General features: G+C 33.8%; 2 protein-coding genes across 2 annotated transcripts; both read right to left on the reverse strand.

Moving 5' to 3' along the window:
• Positions 1–456: 456 nt before the first annotated feature.
• LOC135135540 (uncharacterized) lies at positions 457–1,305 on the reverse strand. Its single transcript, XM_064064624.1, has 2 exons — positions 776–1,305; positions 457–723 (listed from the first exon to the last, which is right to left on the reverse strand). The coding sequence occupies exons 1-2, from the start codon at positions 1,202–1,204 to the stop codon at positions 499–501; spliced, it is 654 nt and encodes a 217-aa protein (XP_063920694.1). The 5' UTR covers positions 1,205–1,305; the 3' UTR covers positions 457–498.
• A 1,159-nt stretch (positions 1,306–2,464) lies between these two features.
• LOC135135108 (ninjurin-A-like) lies at positions 2,465–12,941 on the reverse strand. Its single transcript, XM_064064093.1, has 4 exons — positions 12,802–12,941; positions 12,585–12,659; positions 3,144–3,269; positions 2,465–2,937 (listed from the first exon to the last, which is right to left on the reverse strand). Exons 1-4 carry the CDS (start codon positions 12,875–12,877, stop codon positions 2,645–2,647), a joined length of 570 nt encoding a protein of 189 aa, XP_063920163.1. The 5' UTR covers positions 12,878–12,941; the 3' UTR covers positions 2,465–2,644.
• Positions 12,942–21,761: the final 8,820 nt, after the last annotated feature.

Below are 21,761 nucleotides of genomic sequence, written 5' to 3' on the forward strand. Positions count from 1 at the left end.
TCAATACAACTAAATGACTTCCCTATTAACTTTTAACCGTTAGAAGTTTTTAGTTGGTTATGCTTTCGTGGACTTTTCTTTTTGTTGGTTTTGTTTTTGTTTATAATTTATGATTTTCTTATTAAATGTTTTTATTTTCAAACGTCATATAACTGACACTTATATGACGGTCTTACCGGGGTTTAAGTCTCATTTCTATGACAGCGTTTTTGAGCGGCGTATAAATAAAACTTATACTCCGCCGGAGTATAACTAAAATACTTATACTCCGCCGGAGCATAAATAAAATATTACATGACAATCAAAAATCTGAAGTGAATAAATTTATTATGAATGTTGGATATATTTATTATTGTCAAATTAAACTTTAATTACATCAAGCATTGAGTATGTACAATCAATGCATTAAAGTACAGGCAAATCTAAAAACTATTTATTAAAATTAAAAGTGCAGTTATATAACGTACTATTTTGAAAAAATCCACTTTTACCGGCACTTTAAATTATCTTCAAAAACTGGTATAGGCCCAACGACATTTCGGAGCAGCGATGGGTTACATAAGTTGGGTTTGAGGTCGTTTGGACAATCAAATTTTTCGCAGATGTTTTACTATCAGGAATTTTGACGTAAATTATGGAACCATGATCTTCAATATCTTGCACTTTCATTTTTACTAGTTCGTCACATCTGCAAGTTCCGGAAATTCCAAATAATAGCACAATCTGAAAAAAATGTTTTTTCTTAGATGGGTAAAATACTTTTTGATCCACTTACTTTAGTTCCCAAATATTTTTCATCCGGTGCTTTTGCTAAGAAGGTAAGAAATTGATGCTTTGTTAGAACGGCCGACTTCTTAGCTTGATAATTTTCCCGCTGATGCTTTTTCAGAAAAGCACGAAGATTAAAATATTTTGAAATGTCCACTTTTTCTCTAATATGAAGTAGGGATCTCACCATTGAGTAATGGCTCCATAATGAAGAACTCTTCATTTTCTTAACATTTGCGAGTTCAACAAAATAACTCAACACTGCATTCTCTGAATACTTCTTGATATTTCTTTCTTTACAATACTTTAAAAATCTTGCGTATGACGCTTCGTATATGGAGGCTGATTTTGTAGGTAGAAGGCTTTCTACCGCCGTTTGTGCTCCAGCTACGACGTCTGGTGGCGTGGAGGCTATTTCCACGTTCTCGTCGCTCATAATAATTTTTAAATAGCTTCAAAAACGCAAAGATAAACCAAAAATTTTTTTTTTGGCTTGTTTATTATTTTCATAACCGTGTTGTCAACCATAGTAACCATGGTAAGTCAACACAAGGCTACTTAATAATTTCAGATTATTTTTTTAATGAAGCAACAAGATAGGAAATAAACGTTTCAAAAGAAGATTAATCGTTTGAAAATAAAATATTGTATTTCATTCGGAGTTTAAGTGACTTTATGTGACTCGTATGGACTTAATTCGCCTCGCTATCGCTCGGCGTTTAATCGTCCATACTCCGTCACATAAAGTATCACTTAAACTCCTAATAAAATAAATATCTATTTTTAATTGATTTATTTATTAGTGAAAAATAACAACTTTTTTTATTAATAATAATAATTAATGACTACTGGTTGCTTATGGATATTCTCCTAAAAAATAAATAAAAAAAGGTGGATTCAGTTCCAATCGTTACATCAGAAAGTAAGCCGAAGTATTCACGCATTATGTAGATGTAGTGTTGTCAAATTTACTTTGATAAAAGTGCGTTTTTTTGTAATCTAAGTCATAAAGAATTTTTCATAATTTTTTTTTTTTTGAATCCCGAACATAACATATTGAAGAAGATCCGCCTTTTCCGGACACTCGATATAAACTTTTTGTAAGCAAATTAACGAGTTGATAGATTCTTAGATAAATAAGTTTATTTTTTCAAAATCAAAGGCACTGTTACTTTTAAAATAAAGATTAAAATGAGAAATTTTATATATGTATATAGTTCAACACAAGATATATTTTGATCTGTCGTATTAAAAAAATATTGGAATTGGTCGTACATAGTTACTTTATCTAATGACAGTTTAATAGATCCAATTTCACTTTAACATTTGGATTAAAAAATCCTATGATCTTAGGCGGTACACGTTTAGTAAATGTTATATGCACTTCTTAAAAATAACATTGTACCAATATTAAACAGTTTTTAGCAGTATATCGAGGACTTATATTATAACGTAAGACACCAAAGAGTAATTCATTTACAGTCGTGAAACTACGTCATTTGTTACTACGACGACGGTATTGTGCTGTCAGTTTTTTTTTATAGAAGTAGATAGCTTTATTTTTTTGGTTGAAACTTTGCTGTATAGCGCTTGTAAAAATTTTAGGGCCGGTTGCATAAACGCAAATCAAATTTAATCTCTGATTAACTCTATAGTAACGATTGTTATTATCATAGTTACAATTGTTCTTAATCAGAGATTAAATTTGATTTGCGTTTATGCAACCGGCCCTTAATATATCATATGATAATTTACTGTATTTGGTGTATTACTTTATGACTACCCTCGGTATATTACAAAAATTGGTTAAAACAAGGGTACCTATTAATATAATTTCATGAAGCTGTTTACTCATTGTACAGATTTTTATTTGAAATTATTTACTATTTCCAGTGATCGTAAAACTCGCTATGAACACATTTATTATTGTAACTAAGAATATACCGACTACAACGTAATTATTTATTCTTTTTGCGTTTGCATGTTTCGATTCGCCTTTCAAGTCGTATTTACCTTTAAATATTAAAGACACCCCCACTCCCACCTGTAAAACTAAAGAAATTACAATTAAACACAAATTTAAATAATAGGTTGAGCTGTTGCGATTGAATTCAATTATGTAGCGCAGTTGGTTGGCATTTGCTGTTATCAGAGCTATATCCATCATTCCTGAAAAAAAGATTTCATTAATAATTTTCTACGTGCGGAAAAGTGGTGTTAATGGAATTATAAATATACAAAAAGGGGCGTAAAGGCTTGAAAGCAGATTGTTTAATGTAATTTGTTGCAACTCAGTCCTTTCATTTATTAATTAGACAAAAGCTATTATAACGCTTTGAGAATTTACTGCTGAACTTTATATTGTTAATGCTTACCTTGAGCTACGGTTTTCTTTGCGGCGTAGCTGTTAGCCTGTTTTGTAGGAATATTTGTATCAACGACGTCTTCCCCATTTTCTTGCATTTGCTCTTGGGTTTCAAGCTCATTGTGAAGTTTGTTATCTAAAAATCACGGAAAGATTGAAAAAAACAACGCTGACGCCTTTAAACTCATTCAAATAAGGGAATTCATTGTTAGTATGCTTTTTAATGTACATTATTTTAGTAATAACTACACCGTTACAACAATAAATAAAATTTAATGATAACAATAATGAATACAAATTAATGTTGACCATTAGATATTATTAACTGAAAAAAACAAAACAAAATATCATTCCAATTTAAAGTATCTTACATTTTTTCATTATTTTTAAACCATCATCTTATTTTTATCTCTCGTATTTTTAAAACTTAAAACCCCAGTTTTTAAAAGTCTTTTCTCTTGTAAGGTCATTTCCGTTCTATCCAACTTTCGGAACTTAATTATTTAAAAATTCAACCTCTTCTCTTGCACCATATAGAGGCGCTCCGTCATGTTGGAAGACAACTAGACCAATCATCATAATTAACATATCTACATATTTTTGCTCGTTAAGACTCTCTACAATAAAAAATGGTCCTATTACTTGATTTTCCCACATCCACAACCAACCGTTTACTTTAGCAGGCCATTGAGTATGAGTTTCCCGAATTATGTAAGGTTTTTCTCGAGACCAAATTCTGCAATTTTGTTTTTTTATCACACTGTCGTTAATATTAAATATAGATTCGTTCGAAAATTAAATAGAATTTAAAATATTTACATGTTCATTGATTTTGTTCACTCACAAAGGAAAACTTCTCTTCAAAATTAAAAAATTTAAAACTCCTAATGTTCTTCATACTGATAACAGGACCTTATGTACATATTCTAATGCGATTCGCGATTGCATTCCATTTATCTGAAATGCTTTGTGTCATTCTTCCCGATTGTTTGACAAAGTCTTGTTGATTTCTTTGGTCATGATTCCGCAAATAGCCGCTATTGGGTTCAGATTCTGACTTCTGGCTGGCCAAGGCAGTGTCGGTATCTTATTAGCTTTCAAAAAATTTCTAGCAAAATGTGGTGTAAGAATTCTGCAGTTGCAGGGCTTCCAGCGGGCAACTTTTTTTTTACTATTTTTACCTTTTTGAAAGTTTTTTACTTTTATTTACTTTAGTTTACATTACTCACAGAATTTTCAGGTGTATGGCTAGTCAGATCAGAATCCATTTCCGGATCAAATTCATCTGTTCTACGAGTTAAAGCTCTGATTGAGTCATTATTTTCACTAGCAGTACCAGGCTCGCACGTACTGCAAAAAGTTGTGCGGGAAAATTTCACGAAAAACTCTGATGAATCAAACTGTCAACGGAATTCCGGACGTCATACTAATCTTTATATTAGTCGGCCATGGTCATACAAAGTAGGAGCTGACATAAAACTTGTGCAGCTGTCTGTGTTTTTGTTCGCAACAATAATAATCCAGCAATAACGCATACCTTATCAAAAGAGTTTTTTGCTGAAACAAAAGACGAGCTCTAATAAATCCGTTTCGTCTTTTGAAACCTACGACGCTTAAAAAAGTACCTGTAACCAACTTATGCCCGTTTGCACCAGTTTCCCTTAAACTTTAAACGGTTTAAATTTTGCGCTTAAGTTTTATGTACGTTGCACCAGATCGCTTAATAGAGTTAAGGGTCCCTTAATGAAATAATAGTTAAGGGAAAGATAAACCATCGCTAAATTACTATTTACGCTTAACTTGCAGTTTGACATCTATCGATCTGTAACATTTTTGTCAGTTCTTACAGGTTCAGGTTGTAAAAATGGAGTTTGATGGTAACGAAGAACTCGAACACCTTGCAGTTTTGGATTTTTTAAATCGTGGTATACCTCGTACCGTTTATCAAAGACAAAACTTCTTTGACGTAATGGACGAAATAAGTTTTCGAAAACGGTTCCGTTTATCTCGTCAAAGCGTTTTGCAAGTTTTTATGATGATTGACGAAGAAATTGAGTTCCCGTACGATATGTTGGTATTTATTTTGGTGTGGTCTACTTATGAATAAAAAAACGTCCCCGCATATACAAATTCTTTGCAGAAACAATGCGGTTTTGCCAATGAACCAGTTACTTCTTTGTCTGCGTTATTATTCTACCGGTGGCCATCTGCAAGCTATTGCAGATTTTTCAGGAACTCATGTATCTACAGCTTGCAGGATCGTGAAGAGGGTAACTGAAGTAGTTCCTCGTCACAGTAGAGAGTTTATAAAGTTTGAAACGGACCAACATTTTATGAAAAAGCGTCAACAATTTTTTTTTGAAATCGCGTCGTTCCCTCGCGTTTCTGGTGCTATAGATTGTGTGTAAAGGATAATTTTTTTGTAGGCGATAGTGGTTATGGGATTAAAAATTATCTTTTTACTCCACTTTTGAACCCTATCACGGAAGCGGAACAGTTGTATAACGAAAGTCATACAAGTACCAGAAACGTGATTCAACGATGCTTTGGCGTTTTAAAGCGATGATTTCCGGTTTTGGCCTATGGTTGTCGTTTAAAAGTAGACACCACATTGCAAATAATTGTAGACGCAACCGTACTGCACAATATTGCCATAAACATGGGTGAAGAACAGCCACCTCCTTTGCCTGAAGAGTTGGAGGAACATATTTTGGAGCAGCTAATAAACGAAGGACAAATACCACCAATTGTTGTATTAATTCCATTTGAATTTGAGAAATTGTTTGGCGAGTGCCAGCCATGTCCTCATATGCGCGGGCAATATTCGCGATTGTATTGTTTAATACACTTGGTCTACGTCTGGTCTTCCAGTCCCTCTTTTTATCATTTTTTCCCCGCGTAATATTTAAATGTTCATTTACAGGTTGTTGCAATATTTGAGCACTGAATGAACCCCAGTTGTCTATATTTCTGGCCTATATAACAAAACAATAATAGTGAAATTATATATTAAAATTATGTCTAGAACAAATTTACATTCTCCTCCTGGAGTGGAATATTCGTTCTCAAACTGACGTCATCGTTCTGACCAGAAGATGTTCCAGGCAACAAGTTCTGAGACAAATTTGAATTCTTATTTTGGGCTACAACATTCGTTTTCAAACCTACGTCATCATTAAAACTAGAAGATGTATCAGGTAAAAATAATGAATTATTATCGCTCAAGACATTCTCGTTGAGACCAGGTGACAACCTAGTGAGGTCCATGCTATCTTCGTCCGCGTCCATGTCGTACGGATTTTTTAACCCAAAAACGCTTTTCTTGTTTAAAATTTCCAGTGTTTTGTCCTGGACCACATCACTCCTGCAGCTGTTGTTTCCATGATGTGGACCAGGACCACCGCTAGTTTTCCTGATATGCGGTTTTTCACAAGCTGCATTTTTGCGTGTCTCGTTTTACGGCATTAACGGCTCTGGAGTTAAATTTTTCTCTAATATCCTCCCACGCTTCCTCTTTTTGCCTTCATGTGACACCATCTGTTTTTTTGCATTCAATGATATGTTTCGCCTTGGATATGAAATCCAGGCAGTGAATCTTTTCTTCCTGCGTAAAATTTGGTGCCCTCTTTCGCTTTTTCTCATCCCTGTTCATTTTTGAGGGTTAAAACTTCAAATCTGATTGACTGTGACCTATCTGATATTGCGAAATTTATTTCATAAAACGCTGTTGCCATATTAACACTCAACATAAACTCCGCTCTACTAAGCGATCAGTGATGCAATAGAACAGTCAGTTAAGGGACAGTTAATCTTAAGGGAGGCTTAGTTAAGCGAAATATTTAAGGGAAACTGGTGCAAACGGGCATTATTGTCTTAATAGCTATAAAATGTCCGTCTGTTGTTTAAGTTTGTATGTCGTGTGTCTGCTAAACCAGTAAATGAAATCATAAAACAATATCAAAAGAAAAATCTTCGTTAATACAATTATTAATGGCTTTTAAATAACACCGTTGATTGCTAGAACTAAATAAATACGTCGTGAATTTGCCGAGGAAATACTGTAATAGAATGATTTTGAGGGATGTCTAATTTAACTTTTGCATATTGTATGAATGATAGTGTTGGTCTTTCGGCGTTTTTAATTAAATATTTCACATAATTTCCGACATTTATTTTCTATCTGAAAATTGTCATTAAAACCGCTATTAATTTCTTGATCATATTAAGGTTGAATTTATAACTTCTTTAAATTTTTGAAGTTGTTGCGTGAGGTTTAAGTAATGGTTTGTCCTTCCCCTGCTAAACTTACAACCTGAACTTCGTTGTCTTCCTGTGTCACCAGTCCTTTGCATTGAAAACGGTGTCTCCTTCAGACCTTTAATTTAGCAAAGCGTTACGGGAATAAGATGTTTTGCAAGCAGAACCACCCTACTGTTTCGAACGAAAGACTGTTTATATTGTCAAAGTTTAAAGGGAATAAAATCAGAAAATGCTGAATTAGGAGACCAGGAGAACCATAATAAACTGGTGTGAGTAGACGGTTATCGAAAATAGAAGCCAGAAATAACAAAATTAATTTTTCTGTACTTCAGTTTTTTATGAAATTAGGCCGAATGCCGTCTTTACTTTTTATAACCAGCATCAACAAATTAAAAATTGTACAACGTGAACGAGTTTATTCGTGATGAAAAACAAAACTCTATTGATGTGAACATTTTGTGCGCCTGTAGAATGAACAAAATTGGAAATAATTTCTGGCTAACTGGAACTTTTTTATCACTCGCATAGATTGGTTATTAGTTTTATCACAAAATGTACCATTACCCACAACGTCAAATTTGCATAAATTAAATAGCGACGTTAAATAGTAAAATAACACGTTTGAAGCTGCAAACCCAGATAACGGTATAATTAGAATTAAAATGCACCAGGGCTTAACATTGTTGTGGTTTTATCGGAACGTGTGTTTAATTTGAAATTAAATTTATTTTGGCGTGTATTATCTCCAAAAACATTTTGAATTACTTCCGCTATTGACTCGCTAATGAATTGATCAGATTAATTTCGCGGAATACACGGATATGGTTTTATTTAACATGCATCAATGATAAACAACAAATTTATGGAATAATGGTAAGAACATGCAGAAATTTATTTATTAATATAATAATTATTAATTACATTGTACAGACTGTACCAAAATTCGCCCCATTCCAATGAATGGTATGTTGCGTATCACGAACAGGGCGTTAATTCGTAAAAAAGCTTTAACCGCTTTAACTGGAAGGCGATTAAATTCATTAATAAAGAAGCTGCTTTCATATGCCACCGATTTAATGTTCGAAGATACCAATGCCAACAAGAAAAAATCTTGTAATGATGAAGTTGAATCAATTTTTTCGAACCCCCCTTCGTCAATAAACGGTAACAAAAATGTGGGTCTAAATTTAATAATTTTGACAACCGTTCGTTATAAGCTCTCACGAAATTTGATGATTGACCTGAACAGACGCCGCTGCACCAAAAATGACTAATTAAAGATATAGGAAAGTTATTGTTGACTTTCAGGCAAATCGAATGAGGTAGAGCCAAATTGTATTTCAATGTTTACAGTACATTCATTATTATGGTTTATTTTCAAAATAAGCATATTTTTAAATGCTACTTACTGCCTATGAATATATTTAAAATTTGGTTCCAAAAAGATCACTATTAATTGTTCATAACGGTTAAGCAACTATAAATGTACTTTTTCAGTTTTTAGCAAATTGTTTTACATTACTTTCGATTATTTTTATTTGCCGAGCGTAAATTAAGGAAGAATTGTAACGGAGTCCATCGGACGACTAGCTACTTTCATGTTGTCTCGACGTTTCATAGCTCTTAGAGTATGAAAAAAATAGATCTCCCGTTTCCGTCTGTCCACTTGTGTGTATGTATGCCTGTCTACCTGCCGTCTATTCGGAATTTTATTGGACAGATAATCTCTGAAACTCCTGAACCAATTGTTGTTAAATTTTGTATATGAGCAATATCATAGAGATGATAAAATGCTAACTAGAATTTGCGAACAACAACGTGATGACATTCCTTCAAAATTTTGTACAATAAACACCCTTAAATTATTATTAAGACCCACCACTGACCCGGAAATGACCGGCATTCAGGCAAGACTTCTATCATTACGGGTACTAAGACCAAGTAATGATATGCATTGATTAGATTAACAGAACAACTTTCGAGATTCTAGAATTACAGCATACAAATTAGTCTGCTATTATTCTCTAATCTCACCCCATCCCCAAAAGTCCAGCGTAACTACCGACCATTTATCCGCGCATCACATGAAAAGTGACCTACACTACTCTGACCTACTGGTGCTAATCTAATCTGACTGACATGATCAGACTGTTCAAGAAACTTACGAACAATATGACATGTTCCTAACAAAACAGCTTTTTGAATTTTGACAATTATTGAATCATTCAAATGCAAAGACTTTAAATTCTCAACTAAGCTATTTGGAACTACACCTACATTAGAGATAACTAGGGGTAGAATTGAAATTTTTTTAAGATTCAACATGGATTTCATTTCTATCGATAATTGTAGATATTTTGAAATCTTGGTGTCGTATGTTTGAATAATGTTGTTTGTGTTAGGAATAGCAATGTCAATGAGAATGGCTTCGTTCGTGTGTTTTTTGATAAGTATGATGTCTGGTCTGTTAGCTGTAATGTTTAAGTCTGTAAGTATTGTGCGATCCCAGTATAATTTGTATTTGTTATTTTCAAGGAATGGAGACGGAATGTAAGTGTAATATGGTGTCGTATCTTCGATTAAGTTCATAAGTGTTGCTAATTCTTTGTGAATGATTTTGGCTGCGTTGTCGTGTCTAGCTTTGTAATCAGTTTGTGCTAGGATGCTGCAAGAAGAGATTATGTGCTGGATCGTTTCAGGTTTTGCTTTGCATAGGCGACAGCAGTCGTTTTTTATGTTCGGATCTTTGATGATGTATTTTCTATAATTCTTGGTATTGATTACTTGGTCTTGAATAGCAAACACAAATCCTTCTGTTTCGGCATACAAACTTGATTTTTTTTAACCAAATCAATGACATCTTCTTATTGACATGATTTTCTTCTAAGTCTTTGTAGAATTTTCCATGCAGTTGTTTTTGTTTTAGCCCACTTATTATTTTATCTATTGTTTGGGGGGTGTGGATTTCTTCGGTGTTCGACAGATTTAAGGGTGTGTGGTTCAAATCTGCTCTTGTGATGGTGCGAAACATTTCATTTCTTTCCGCTCGTTTCAAGAAATACTTCTTCAAATCTGAGATTTGTCTCTGATATAAGTTTTCTAAGTTCTGGAAACCCCTTCCTCCATTCTGTCTTGGTAATGAGAATCTTTCAATCGACGATTTTGGGTGATGCCTTCTATACTGTGTGAAGATTTTCCTTGTTGCGATGTTTAAATTTTCAAGATCAGTTTTGGACCATTTAATGACTCCAAAAGAATATGTTAGCAGTGGAACGCAGAATGTATTTACTGCTTTCATTAAATTTTTTCCATTTAACTGTGTCTTCAATATTAATTTTAATCTCGCTACGTATTGATCTTTCAACTGTGTTTTCGTTTTGGTATGATTTATGTGGGAGGATTGACAGAAACCCAGATATTTGTATGTATCGTTTCGTTCTTGGGCTTCAATTATTTCCTTATTCTGTGTTATATGTGGTACTTGGTGAAACACGCCTTTTCTGATTGCTTGGGTCTTACATTTCTCAATACCAAAGGACATACCGATATCACCGGAAAATTGTTCAGTCATTATTATTATTATTATTATTAATATTATTATTATTATTCAATTACGTCCCCCAACAGGCACCGAGGCCCAATTACAGGGGAACGGGACATACACATAAATTACATAAAATAGTATACTCTTACATTTGTGCCACCCTGTTTTTGTTTATTATTATTATTATTGCTTTTGTTTAAACCTTCTACGTCTTCAGTAACATAATCCGTAGCCATGCAAACCTACCTAACGGTTATGTGCTGGGAAGGTTTGCTTTGTAGACGAAAGTTTGATACCCCAACGTTTCGATCTTTTTTTTAATCAAGTCAAGAATGGTTCACAATTTTCTCGAAAATTTAAGAATACAGTAATGTCGCACCCGTGTATATTTCAAAGGAATAAAATAATTATAATAACAATGATCGTAATAATAACACCTCACCCAAAATAACATTCGGAGCCAATTCGTTCATTGTAGCTTAATTAATTAATCAGTGCTCTCTGTTTTAAGGAGACAAAATCAATCAAATTTCATTTTCTGAAGGTGCCCAATATCGAATTCTTTCGAAGTATAAGCAAAAACACACGAAGTTAAGCATGGTTTTTGAGAGTAATTTTTTCCGGTGTAGTATCGACTCTATATTTTATGTTGCCCGCACTTATGCGGACTACACCCCTCTGGTGTGTGATTTACGCCATTGGATTTTAGTTTATAGAGGTTGCCACAAAACTCGCAAATTTAAAATTCATGCAAATGATAAGTACATAAGTTATTTTGATTTGCACATATGACACATTTGTAAGTCTTGTAAAACAATTGTCCTTCAGGTTATGTTTTAACGTCGAACTGCAGTCAGTAATTGTATGCTTTAGTGCGCCTGAGGTCAACATGGAACTTTGTTTTGAAATAATTTTGATATTTCGAACAACATGCGCTAATCTAGTTTTGAACATTGAATAGTTTCAAGTTTTAATTGTACATGATCTGATTTTATGGCCGGAACTACTTCTAAATAAATTGAAACACGTGGATTCCTCAATAAATACTGAGAGTAACTTTCGCCCTCTTGTATGATTTAGTATGCCATCTTCGACTAACATTTTGCATACACTGCATATATAATGCAATATATACAAATTTTGATTTCGCAAGCTGATACTAGGCTACAAAAAGAGTCTACCGAAATTTTTTCAATTTTGCGAGTATGTTAGTAGTTAGTTTGATTTCCGTATTTGGTGGAAACACTAACACAAATGAAAATGTGAAATAATTATGGAACTATGAATTTAACAGATCTGTGACAATAGCAAAAATGATGAATCGGAGAACGTTTAAAGAAGAATGGTCGTATTTTTTGTGTTGTTTCTCTTATTTTTTCGAATTATATTATCATAGAAGCTATTCATAACTTGGCTACTCCTATAGCAAGGCGAGTAAAAGGATTACTTCGCAATTCAATTCAAGCATTTTTAGAAAATACTAAAATTTAAATTGTATTTTTACGCAACAAGTCTTTTACTTGATTGAAAATTGATGTTTTGTAAAACCCATATCTAAGTTATGCATGCAGGGTCTTTGCTTCACGTGACTGAACTCGTAACGAAAAAATACCTATTATTAGTAGTAAAATGGCCTGCTGAACTTACCTTTTTTGTTTTCCGTGAATGTTAAATTGTTCATTTCCTTCCTTTCGATGTCAAGTTCGATGGCTATTGATGTTTCTGAAACACGTGTATGCAATTAGATTTCCCAAATGCTTGTTTTGCTCTGTACTAATATTATAGTCTAGTTACGCCAGTTAACGTATATCTCAAGTAAATATGCGTGTGAAAATGTTACCAGTAATTAATAGGTTTAGGCTACCTTCATTACGTTGACTGAGATTATCGTTTTCATCATTGTGAACATGTTTTGTAGACATTTCACTGTCTGGTCTCATTTTAATTTTATTGTAATTTACATCTGGTCGAGGAATGACGTATTTGCACAAATTATAGTGAAGAACTAAATACTGGTTTTAGATACGGATATAACAACCTAATAAGACCGATAAGAATGCATGCGGTCTCCACAACAGGAAGTTTTTGTTGTTCTATTTGATAATAAAGAAACCACAAAAGGTAATTTTTACAAATGCGATTAAGTACAAATATATTTACTTTTTGGCAGTATAAAACTTTGTGTAAGTCCGTATATTTTTTAACAACACAACAAAATTACAAGGTACATACAAACTGGACGTTTTCGGTTAGTTATATTTAATTTGAATGTGTACGCCATGATTTACATAGTGAGTAAGTTTAAAATGCGGTCGCCAGCTCAACAGACGTGAAATAATTCAATCAGAATATAAAATAGGGTGTATACCCAGTATGAAGCGTATTTTAAATTAAGTGTGAAGGGAGATTTTGTTTCCGCAGAAAATTTCATTATCTTCGTAGGTACTTGCAAGAATTATTATAGAAGAGACTTTGAATTCTTATTATAAGAAATATTTTGATAGACTTGAACTACGTTAATGCATGGCGTAACGAATTAGCAAAATTTTAAACAAAACTCGTTAAGGATTGATGCAAGTTAAGTTATCGTTTTCTGGATGAGCGATTTTTTAACATTTCCACTTTATTTAACACATATTAAGATTTATTTGATTAACATTATATTATTTCGATTATTTTACATCGTTTTAGGAGTCTGCAATATTGAGAACTATTTTATGTGCGTGTGAAGTTTAAAAAAAGAATAATAATAAAAATAGTGTTAATGGGGCATCAATGACCCACTTAAGAACACTTTCTAAAATTTTTGAATGCAACCGGACGCCTTTTTGCAGAAAATAATTATATCTATAAGATGACGGACATGAAAAAAAAAAGGTTGAGAAAATTCCTTTTGTTTAAAAAAAAATTACGATATGAGGATATGACTGTTCACAATCAGTAACTACTGAAGTTTTAAGGTTTCGTTTAAGTGTATAAAACCCATAAGCAATTCATTTTATATGAGAGCATTCGCGGCTGTATTGTTAATTATTAAAAAGGTACCGATTTTATGCACAAGGCGCTACATGAATCTGTAAAGGTCTTATAAAATCTTCATCATTCCACGTCTATTCCTGTTTAAATGAAATTTGAGTGTAAATACTAGTTTTTCTTAAATTTTCTCTTGTTTACCACATTATTTTCTAGAATTTATCTAATCTTTGGTTTTAGTTTTTTTAAAGGTAATGCAACTTAACACGACTCACTCTAACAATGTAATATTTAGGTATTATATATACCAATGTTTTTAAATTTCCTCAAAGAATATCGTTCCATGTATGTTTAGTATGTTATCTGCACAAAAAATGTAGTTAAATTTCTAGCAAAGAAGTTTTGTGTGCTTGAGGTAATTTTTTTTAACTATACTGATTTTGTGGAGCATATATATTAATTATTGAAATGATTAATTTGTGTGTTGTTGAGACAGTGACCTATTTCAAGAATTCCTTTCTACTTCCCGAGCGTCAGCGAAGATAATCTCCGAAAATACTGGGTCGATTGTTGTCAAATTTTGTATTTATATTAGGAATATCATGTAGATGGTAAAACGCTAACCAAAATTTGTCTAATCATTCCCACCAACAACGTGATGACATCTCCGCAAAATTGTGTATGATTAATGTATCTTAAAATTTATAAAATATTATACTCCCACATTTGTGTTTTGTGAATCCACCGTGCTTTTTTTTATTATTGTCATTATGATTATTATGCTCAGCATCACTGTTCTTTTACGGCATAATACGTTGCCTAGTAATACCTGAAAATGGCTCAGCCATATGAGTAGCTGCTTTGCAAACACAAGACCCGGTTACCATTCTCGGCCTTTCCAACTTTTTTTTCCTCCAAATCAGAAAAAGCACATCCCATTTGCACAATGTGAGAATACATTAATAGAATAGATGACTATTATTATTACACTGTAGTTTATCCATGTGCTTTACAACGCATTCATATTTTTCCATTATTGTTGGTACGATACATCAATATCACTGGATATAATAAACAAAACTAAACTATGATTCATTAATGAATGCATAAAAAAGTATCTCCTGCAACCTTGGCAAGAGTAACGTGTAACATCAGTGCTTATCGGCGGAGTAACCGTGGCGTTGCGCCCAGACATGAACAAACGTGATGTGGATATTGTAGCCTAGCGAAGTAAAGTGTGTTACATCACTGAATGTTGAACAAAAATGTGGTCTAGGGTTACTTATACACAACTTCCGTCGCCCTTGAAATACAGTCCAACAAGTACAGAGGTTAGCTTTGTCTAGATAATGTCAACATGGTTGGCGAAACGCGTCGACAAATATTTTGTATTTTCGGTGTTGTGGGAATGAACGTTCTATAAAATACAAAATATTCGAAAAATTATAAAATTTAATTTTGCGAATTTTATTTTTACTTCCTGAGCGTAAGCAAAGAAAGTATTGTAATAAATTATTAAATAGGAGCGTCTTAAAATGATTCTTAAACTGGACCGATGTTGGATTAATATTACGTCCTCCTTGTTGCCTGACCTGTCCAAAAAAATTTTCAAGCGGGTCTTGATTAAATACTCTGGTTTTCACAAACATAATTCCCCCATTTTTCAATTTTAATACTATTGCTTCGAAACCATTTAAAGTAATGATCCAATTTTTTAAACTTGGTGGTGTAAATTTCTTGCCATTCCTTTCAAAATACATTTGCCCAATATATTTTCTTGGGTTTTGCCAAAAGTCTAGGTGTTTTGATCCCTGCGTAAGTGCACATCTTAGAAAATCCCCTCTTCGTAGATTTAACGAGCGCCTGTTTACACTGTCGAACAGGTCATTACAAAATTTCAATATTTTGGCTGTTCCAGAACCATTTTTTAGTGACTTGTCAAACCTTGATAACAATGATATTACAGAAGATACTGTGTGACTTAATACTTGGGCTGCACATGACACTTTCATCTTCTTTATCTTCTTGGGATTTACATGATGAACTTAGGCATCATTCTTAGTTCCACTGAGCAGTTGTCAATCTCATATGCTATTTGTATTGTTGACCAATCTGCTGTAAATTTTTCATTATGATGTTCCAAACTAAATTATATTTTAATAAATTATTTCGAATTCCCTTCAATAAGTGGGGAGGATCATATACAGGATGATGAAAAAAAGGCGCCGACGATTTTAACTAAAATATCCTTTTCTGTTAAAGCATCATGAAAATTGCAGCAAAAGTGCTATAAATATCTTTTCTTTTACTTTAAACCATTTTTCTAGCAGCAGAAAATGGTAATACTGCATAAATTTAATTTTCTTTTTTGTAAAATTAATAATTCACAGGTGCGTTGGTCTCCAAGAAACTGAAACTGACATCTACACAAAACAAAAACGACTGTCAAATTGCATAAATTTTATTATTTTTATAAATCTTAATTTATTTTAATTAAAAACTACAAAAACTATTAGAGCAATTGCTCGAAATGCCTGCCTTCCACTTCAATGCACAAATTTGCCCTTCTAATTAAATTTTCCTTCACTCTCTGGAGGATAGGGGCATTTATCGTTCCAATAGCTGCATTTATTCTGTCTCTTAATTCTGCTAAGCTATTTACTGGGGTAGCATATACGAGATCTTTGAGATGACCCCAAAGAAAGAAATCGCACGGATTTAGGTCTGGTGACCGAGGAGGCCATGCAATCGCACCACCTCTACCAATCGGCTCTGTATCAAAACAGCGCAGGTCAAAACAGCGCGGACGTAATAGCGCTGGGACAAAAGAGCGCATGGACAAAACAGCACAGCCCGAAACAGCGCCGAGTCAAAATAGCGTTCGATAAAACAGCGCAATACGAAAGAGCGCCTATACAAATGAGCGCGGCAACAACAGCGCAGTCATTTTAACCAGAGTATAAAAAAATTCTCAATTAATATATTTCTAATACTGCTAATATAATTACAAAAATAAATTTTAAGCAACAAACTTTAAATAATAATCTATAACTCTGCTAAAAGTGTATTTTTCCGTTTTCAGTCTGTGACGTTATATTATCGTCTTAGGTTTGCCATCGCTTTCCATAGCCGATTTTCTTATTGTATTCTTTACCAATAAAGCCTCAGTTTCAACAGGACTGGTTGCGTGATTATGTGGAGTGGTTTCCCTTTTATAAACAGCGCCCGTGATGAGTCCACCTTTACGTCCGCTTTTTGAACATCCCCAAGAAGCTAACTTGGTTTCTATCAACTCGGTATCTGTGGTCATGGTAGAAAAGAATGTTGCAATTTTTCTGTGACTTTTCGAAGTCTATTTTTGGTGACAGTCTGACAGCTATGTAATAATGCTAAATCAGTGTAGTTATCTAAAAAAGATCAAACAAACTACAATCAATCGACCGAACAGGGCCACTATTTCTACATCCATTTTTTATTACTATTACTAGTTGTCGGAGTACATGTTCACGAAATTACCTTAATTCTTCAAGTTTCTAAATTTCTAAGCATAAACGATAAAGCGCTTTTTTTGTCTCACGCTCTTTTGGCTATGCGCTTTATTATGCAACGCTCTTTTGACTATACGCTGTTTTGTCCAGCGCTATTATGTCCTGCGCTCTTCTGTCCCAGCGCTGTTACGACCGCGCTGTTTTGTTTTGCGCTGTTTTGACCTGCGCTGTTTTGACACAGAGCCCTACACCAATCCACCCATGTGGATAAGCCTCGTCGCACCAATTCCGGACTATTCTTCCAAAATGACGAGGTGTGCCGTCCATCTGCAACCACATATTCCTTAAATTAGCGAGGGGCAAATCCTCAAGCAAAACTTGAAACTCATTTTGTAAGAATTCTAAAAAATTTTCTGCATTTAGTCTTGCAGGCAATTCAAATGGCCCTAGAAGATTCATGTTAATAATGCCAGCCCAGAGATTGAGCCTAAAACGTCGTTGATGGGCACGAGGACGGACAACGAATGGTTTTCAGTTGCCCAAAAGTGATTATTGTGCTGGTTGAATACACCATCCTGAGAGAAAATTTACTCATCTGTCCATAAAATGTTGTCAATAACTCTAAGGTCATTTGCATGACGTTGAAGAAGCCATTTGCAAAATTGCACTCTGGCAGGGTAGTCACCTGGACGAAGAGCCTGTACCTTGATGTAATGATAAGGATGATAATGTTCATCAGCAAGTATAGCTTGTATCGTTCTATAATCTACTTCAAACTCTCGTGCTAGTCCTCGAATGCTTCGCCCTGGTGCATTTTCAATAGCTTCCAAAACAGCTTCCTCTAAAGCTGGCGTACGAACTTCACGCGGTCTTCCATTTAACCATTTTCTCGTAATCTTTGCTCCACTCGTCTAATAACTTTATCATCTGGATGACGTCGTTGTGGATAAAGTCTAGCATATTCTCTTGCAGCTTTGGCTGCGTTATTAGCTGCTGCGCCTAAACAGAGCACCATGTCAAGATACTCACTGAAACTGTATGTGTATTCCATTACAATTTTTTTGAATATTTTTGATTGACACACGTTCAAATGTGACAAAACAAAATAACAATGAAAATAAAAGTATTGTCTTGTTACTATGGTTCACAACAATGAATATCCTAGAAAGTTCGCAATGTTGCATGATTGCTAAATTTTCTTTGGGGTCGAGAATTGGTAATTTTATATCTTTAATAATATTGGTTTCAAGAGGTTATTTGTTTGTTTTTGTGGCAGTTATTATCAATTCATAACTAATGCTAACAAATAAATTATCATAAAATTCGTTATCCTATAGGTTTCTGTTACCAAAAAAGGAAAGCTTACATCTTCGTTAAAAGGCAATGAAATTATTATTTTTTTCATCACCCTGTATATGAATAACTTTTTCATTACCAATCACGAAATATTTTATATTCATTCCAGAATATTCGTTTTGTTTAGCTGTGGTCCGCATTAAGTAATTCATTGCAGCTTAGTTGTTTGAGCCTTGATCACAAATTCTAGAAACTACATTTAGGCCGATTTTTTGGCAGTTTGTTATTGCATTTTTTTTTATTAATCGCACTAAATCAATTGTCTTAACAGCTCCATTAGAAAACGTGTATAAAATGGGTTGTTTCCATTCACGTGTTATTCCTTTAATTAGGAACACTAATGCCCTGTCCGCTATCTTTCCATCCCTAGTATCACCAAAATCTTCAAACCCTTCAAATTCCTTGATACTACTATTTAAAGAAATATGAGGATCGATCATTACTTCGTCAAACATTACAACACAGTGCTTTTCTTTTTCTTTCAACGATTTAACTTTGGCCTTTAAATTATCAAAAAGCACTTCATTAATTCCAGCCCTTATAGGAATCCGATTCAAAAGAGACATTATTGTTATTCGTGAAGGCAACGGGAATATTTTCGAAAATAATCTGTAAGCCCGACTACTTTGTTTATGCAGAATGAGGTCCATTATTTTATCGTCCAAGGTGTATCTTCGTCCTTTCGGTGCGACTCTCGCGATTTTAATCTGCGGTTTAACAAAATTGGCGAGAGTGTTGTTTAGAGGCTGTAAAACTTTTTCGATTAATTCATCTTGATCAAGACGTGATTGTTTCTTACAAATGGTTTTTCTTGGAGTTAAGTAACTTACTCTTGCCCTCAGCTTTTTGTTAACTTTATACAATTTTCTGGCATCCTCGCATAAATTTTTTGCACCGCTTATGAAACCAGCTTGCTTAAGAACGCCTGCATATTTTTTCTGGAGGACAGGAATGCTATCATTTAGAGGATAAGCTCTCTTTGAGGAGCACAGGTTGCACCGACAAATTCAGTTGGAAAGACAGGTGGTGGATCAGAGGAGGACCCAGGAAGGTCATAATCAGGTGGAAACTCGTTAAAAGCAGGATCTGGAAATATGAAATATCTATAAATATTAATTATTTAATCTTATGATTTCCCCCATAAAGAGAAAAACCTCTTTTATTAAGCAAACATAAATTTCAACTTTGATTAGAACATAACAGGAAGTACAGTTGGGTAGACAATATCATCCTTATTTATAAATATATGATCATATATTGTGCTTTACCCTTAACTGAATACAGTAATTAAAATATATACTATTCATCACCGTTGATAATGGTGATGGTGTAATATTACTTTGATATTTTTCTCTGCCATATACGTTTTATAATCTTTTAAATCTATACTCATTTATTACTCTAAGTGATAAGTCGGGATCTTTCTTGCCAATGTTTTCATTACCACACAATGAAATCCATTTTTGAAAGCGTTCGGGAAATCGGCGAGGAAAACGATGTCGATGGGAAAATGTATCTTCGCAGTTCAAAACTGCACATTTTCTGTATCTCCCCATAATCTGACTGCTGTTTTAAATTTAATAAAAATATTTGGGAAAAAGTATTTCTACTTACGTCTTCTTGCAACAATATTAATACGATAAACTGATTGAGAACAACAAGAAGGAAGTTAACAATAACAAAATCAAAACAAGAAGTACAATAACAAAAACACGAACACGAACAGCAACACGAATACAAAAGAAACAACGAAAAAGGCAACCAACAATTAAAATTAACAAATAACACAAGGCAAACTCAAATAACGCAACAATAAACTCAAACAACACGAAAGCAAACTCAAATAACACCACAGTCTCAGAAAAACACGAAATTCTGCACAACGCGAGATTTTATTGGCAAGCAATAATTAAAATGACATTCATTTGTTTCAAATTTCGGCGCAGCGACGGCCAGCGCCTCTGGTGAAATGTTCTCCAACCAGAAAAATGTTTTAAATGCTGGTATTACAGTTCGCACCCCATGGATGCAATGAGAACATTTTCTACTATAATTTTCGCATTATTCTCACTACACCACCGTTTAAAGTGCTCAAATTCTTTTGTGTACAAGTCCTTTGGCTTCTTGGGTAATAGTTTTGTAACTGTATCCTCGGCAATTTCGCGAAATTCGGACGGGGTACAATTTCCCCCGCTTTCTTAACGAATTATTCGCAAAATTAAATTTAGTTGTTCAAATGTTTGAAAATAAACAACGTATGGTGACCACCCGTAATTATTATTATTATTATTATTATTATTATTGAACAAGTGGTCAACAGGTCAAAACCCACTTACAGACCAACAGTACAATAAGAATCAGCGATCCGCAGCTGAAAATCACTACGTCTCCAATTTGGAGACGGCATGATCCTTATCGAATAAAATAAGGTAAAAAAAGATGTAGATTTAACAAAATGGACAAGTTTGGGAATAATCAAATTCTTTAACAGCACGTAAAGGGGCGGAGAAAAGGTCAATTTTATTGTGAATACAATTACCAATACGACACATTGTAAGCAATGGAGAAAATTTGGCAACATCTGTCCTTGAAGCCGTTAAATGAAATATTGCAGGGTGACGAGATATTATACTCCTAGGGCCCACATTAAAATGTAAGGTAGTTGCTCTAAAATTAGGGAGCAATCAATGCAATTGTGTAAAAGTTTAAATAGAAAGACAGCATAGAATTTTTTACAAGTGTCCATAAAACTAGAAATATTGAAACGGTTCAAAAGACTAGACTGTGGAAAACCAATAGGGGGATAAACACCATCCTTGCGATAAGTCAGATATTTCAGAAATTTCCTTATAATACCTTCGAGTTGAGCTCCATGGATATTGTAGTGGGGACACCAAATTATGCATGCATAATATAACTTGCTTTCAAGAAGGGCATTATAAATCCGAATAATTGTATTACAATCCTTAAAATCTCTAGAATTTCTAATAATAAAGCCTAAAGTTTT

The sequence above is a fragment of the Zophobas morio genome, unplaced genomic scaffold (assembly GCF_036711695.1).
Source record: "Zophobas morio isolate AGI-343-1 ecotype UQ-CSIRO unplaced genomic scaffold, CSIRO_AGI_Zmor_V1 ptg000024l, whole genome shotgun sequence".
In the NCBI taxonomy this organism is placed as follows: Eukaryota; Metazoa; Arthropoda; class Insecta; order Coleoptera; family Tenebrionidae; genus Zophobas; species Zophobas morio.

Excerpts from the sequence above, each read along its gene's own strand:
- LOC135135540 (XM_064064624.1), bottom strand. The coding sequence starts at position 1,204 with ATGAGCGACGAGAACGTGGAAATAGCCTCCACGCCACCAGACGTCGTA. Across the intron at positions 724-775 it reads AAAAATATTTGGGAACTAAA|ATTGTGCTATTATTTGGAAT; the intron begins GTAAGTGGATCA and ends CATTTTTTTCAG.
- LOC135135108 (XM_064064093.1), bottom strand. The coding sequence starts at position 12,877 with ATGAGACCAGACAGTGAAATGTCTACAAAACATGTTCACAATGATGAA. Across the intron at positions 12,660-12,801 it reads TCTCAGTCAACGTAATGAAG|AAACATCAATAGCCATCGAA; the intron begins GTAGCCTAAACC and ends CACGTGTTTCAG. Across the intron at positions 3,270-12,584 it reads ATTCACGGAAAACAAAAAAG|ATAACAAACTTCACAATGAG; the intron begins GTAAGTTCAGCA and ends CGTGATTTTTAG.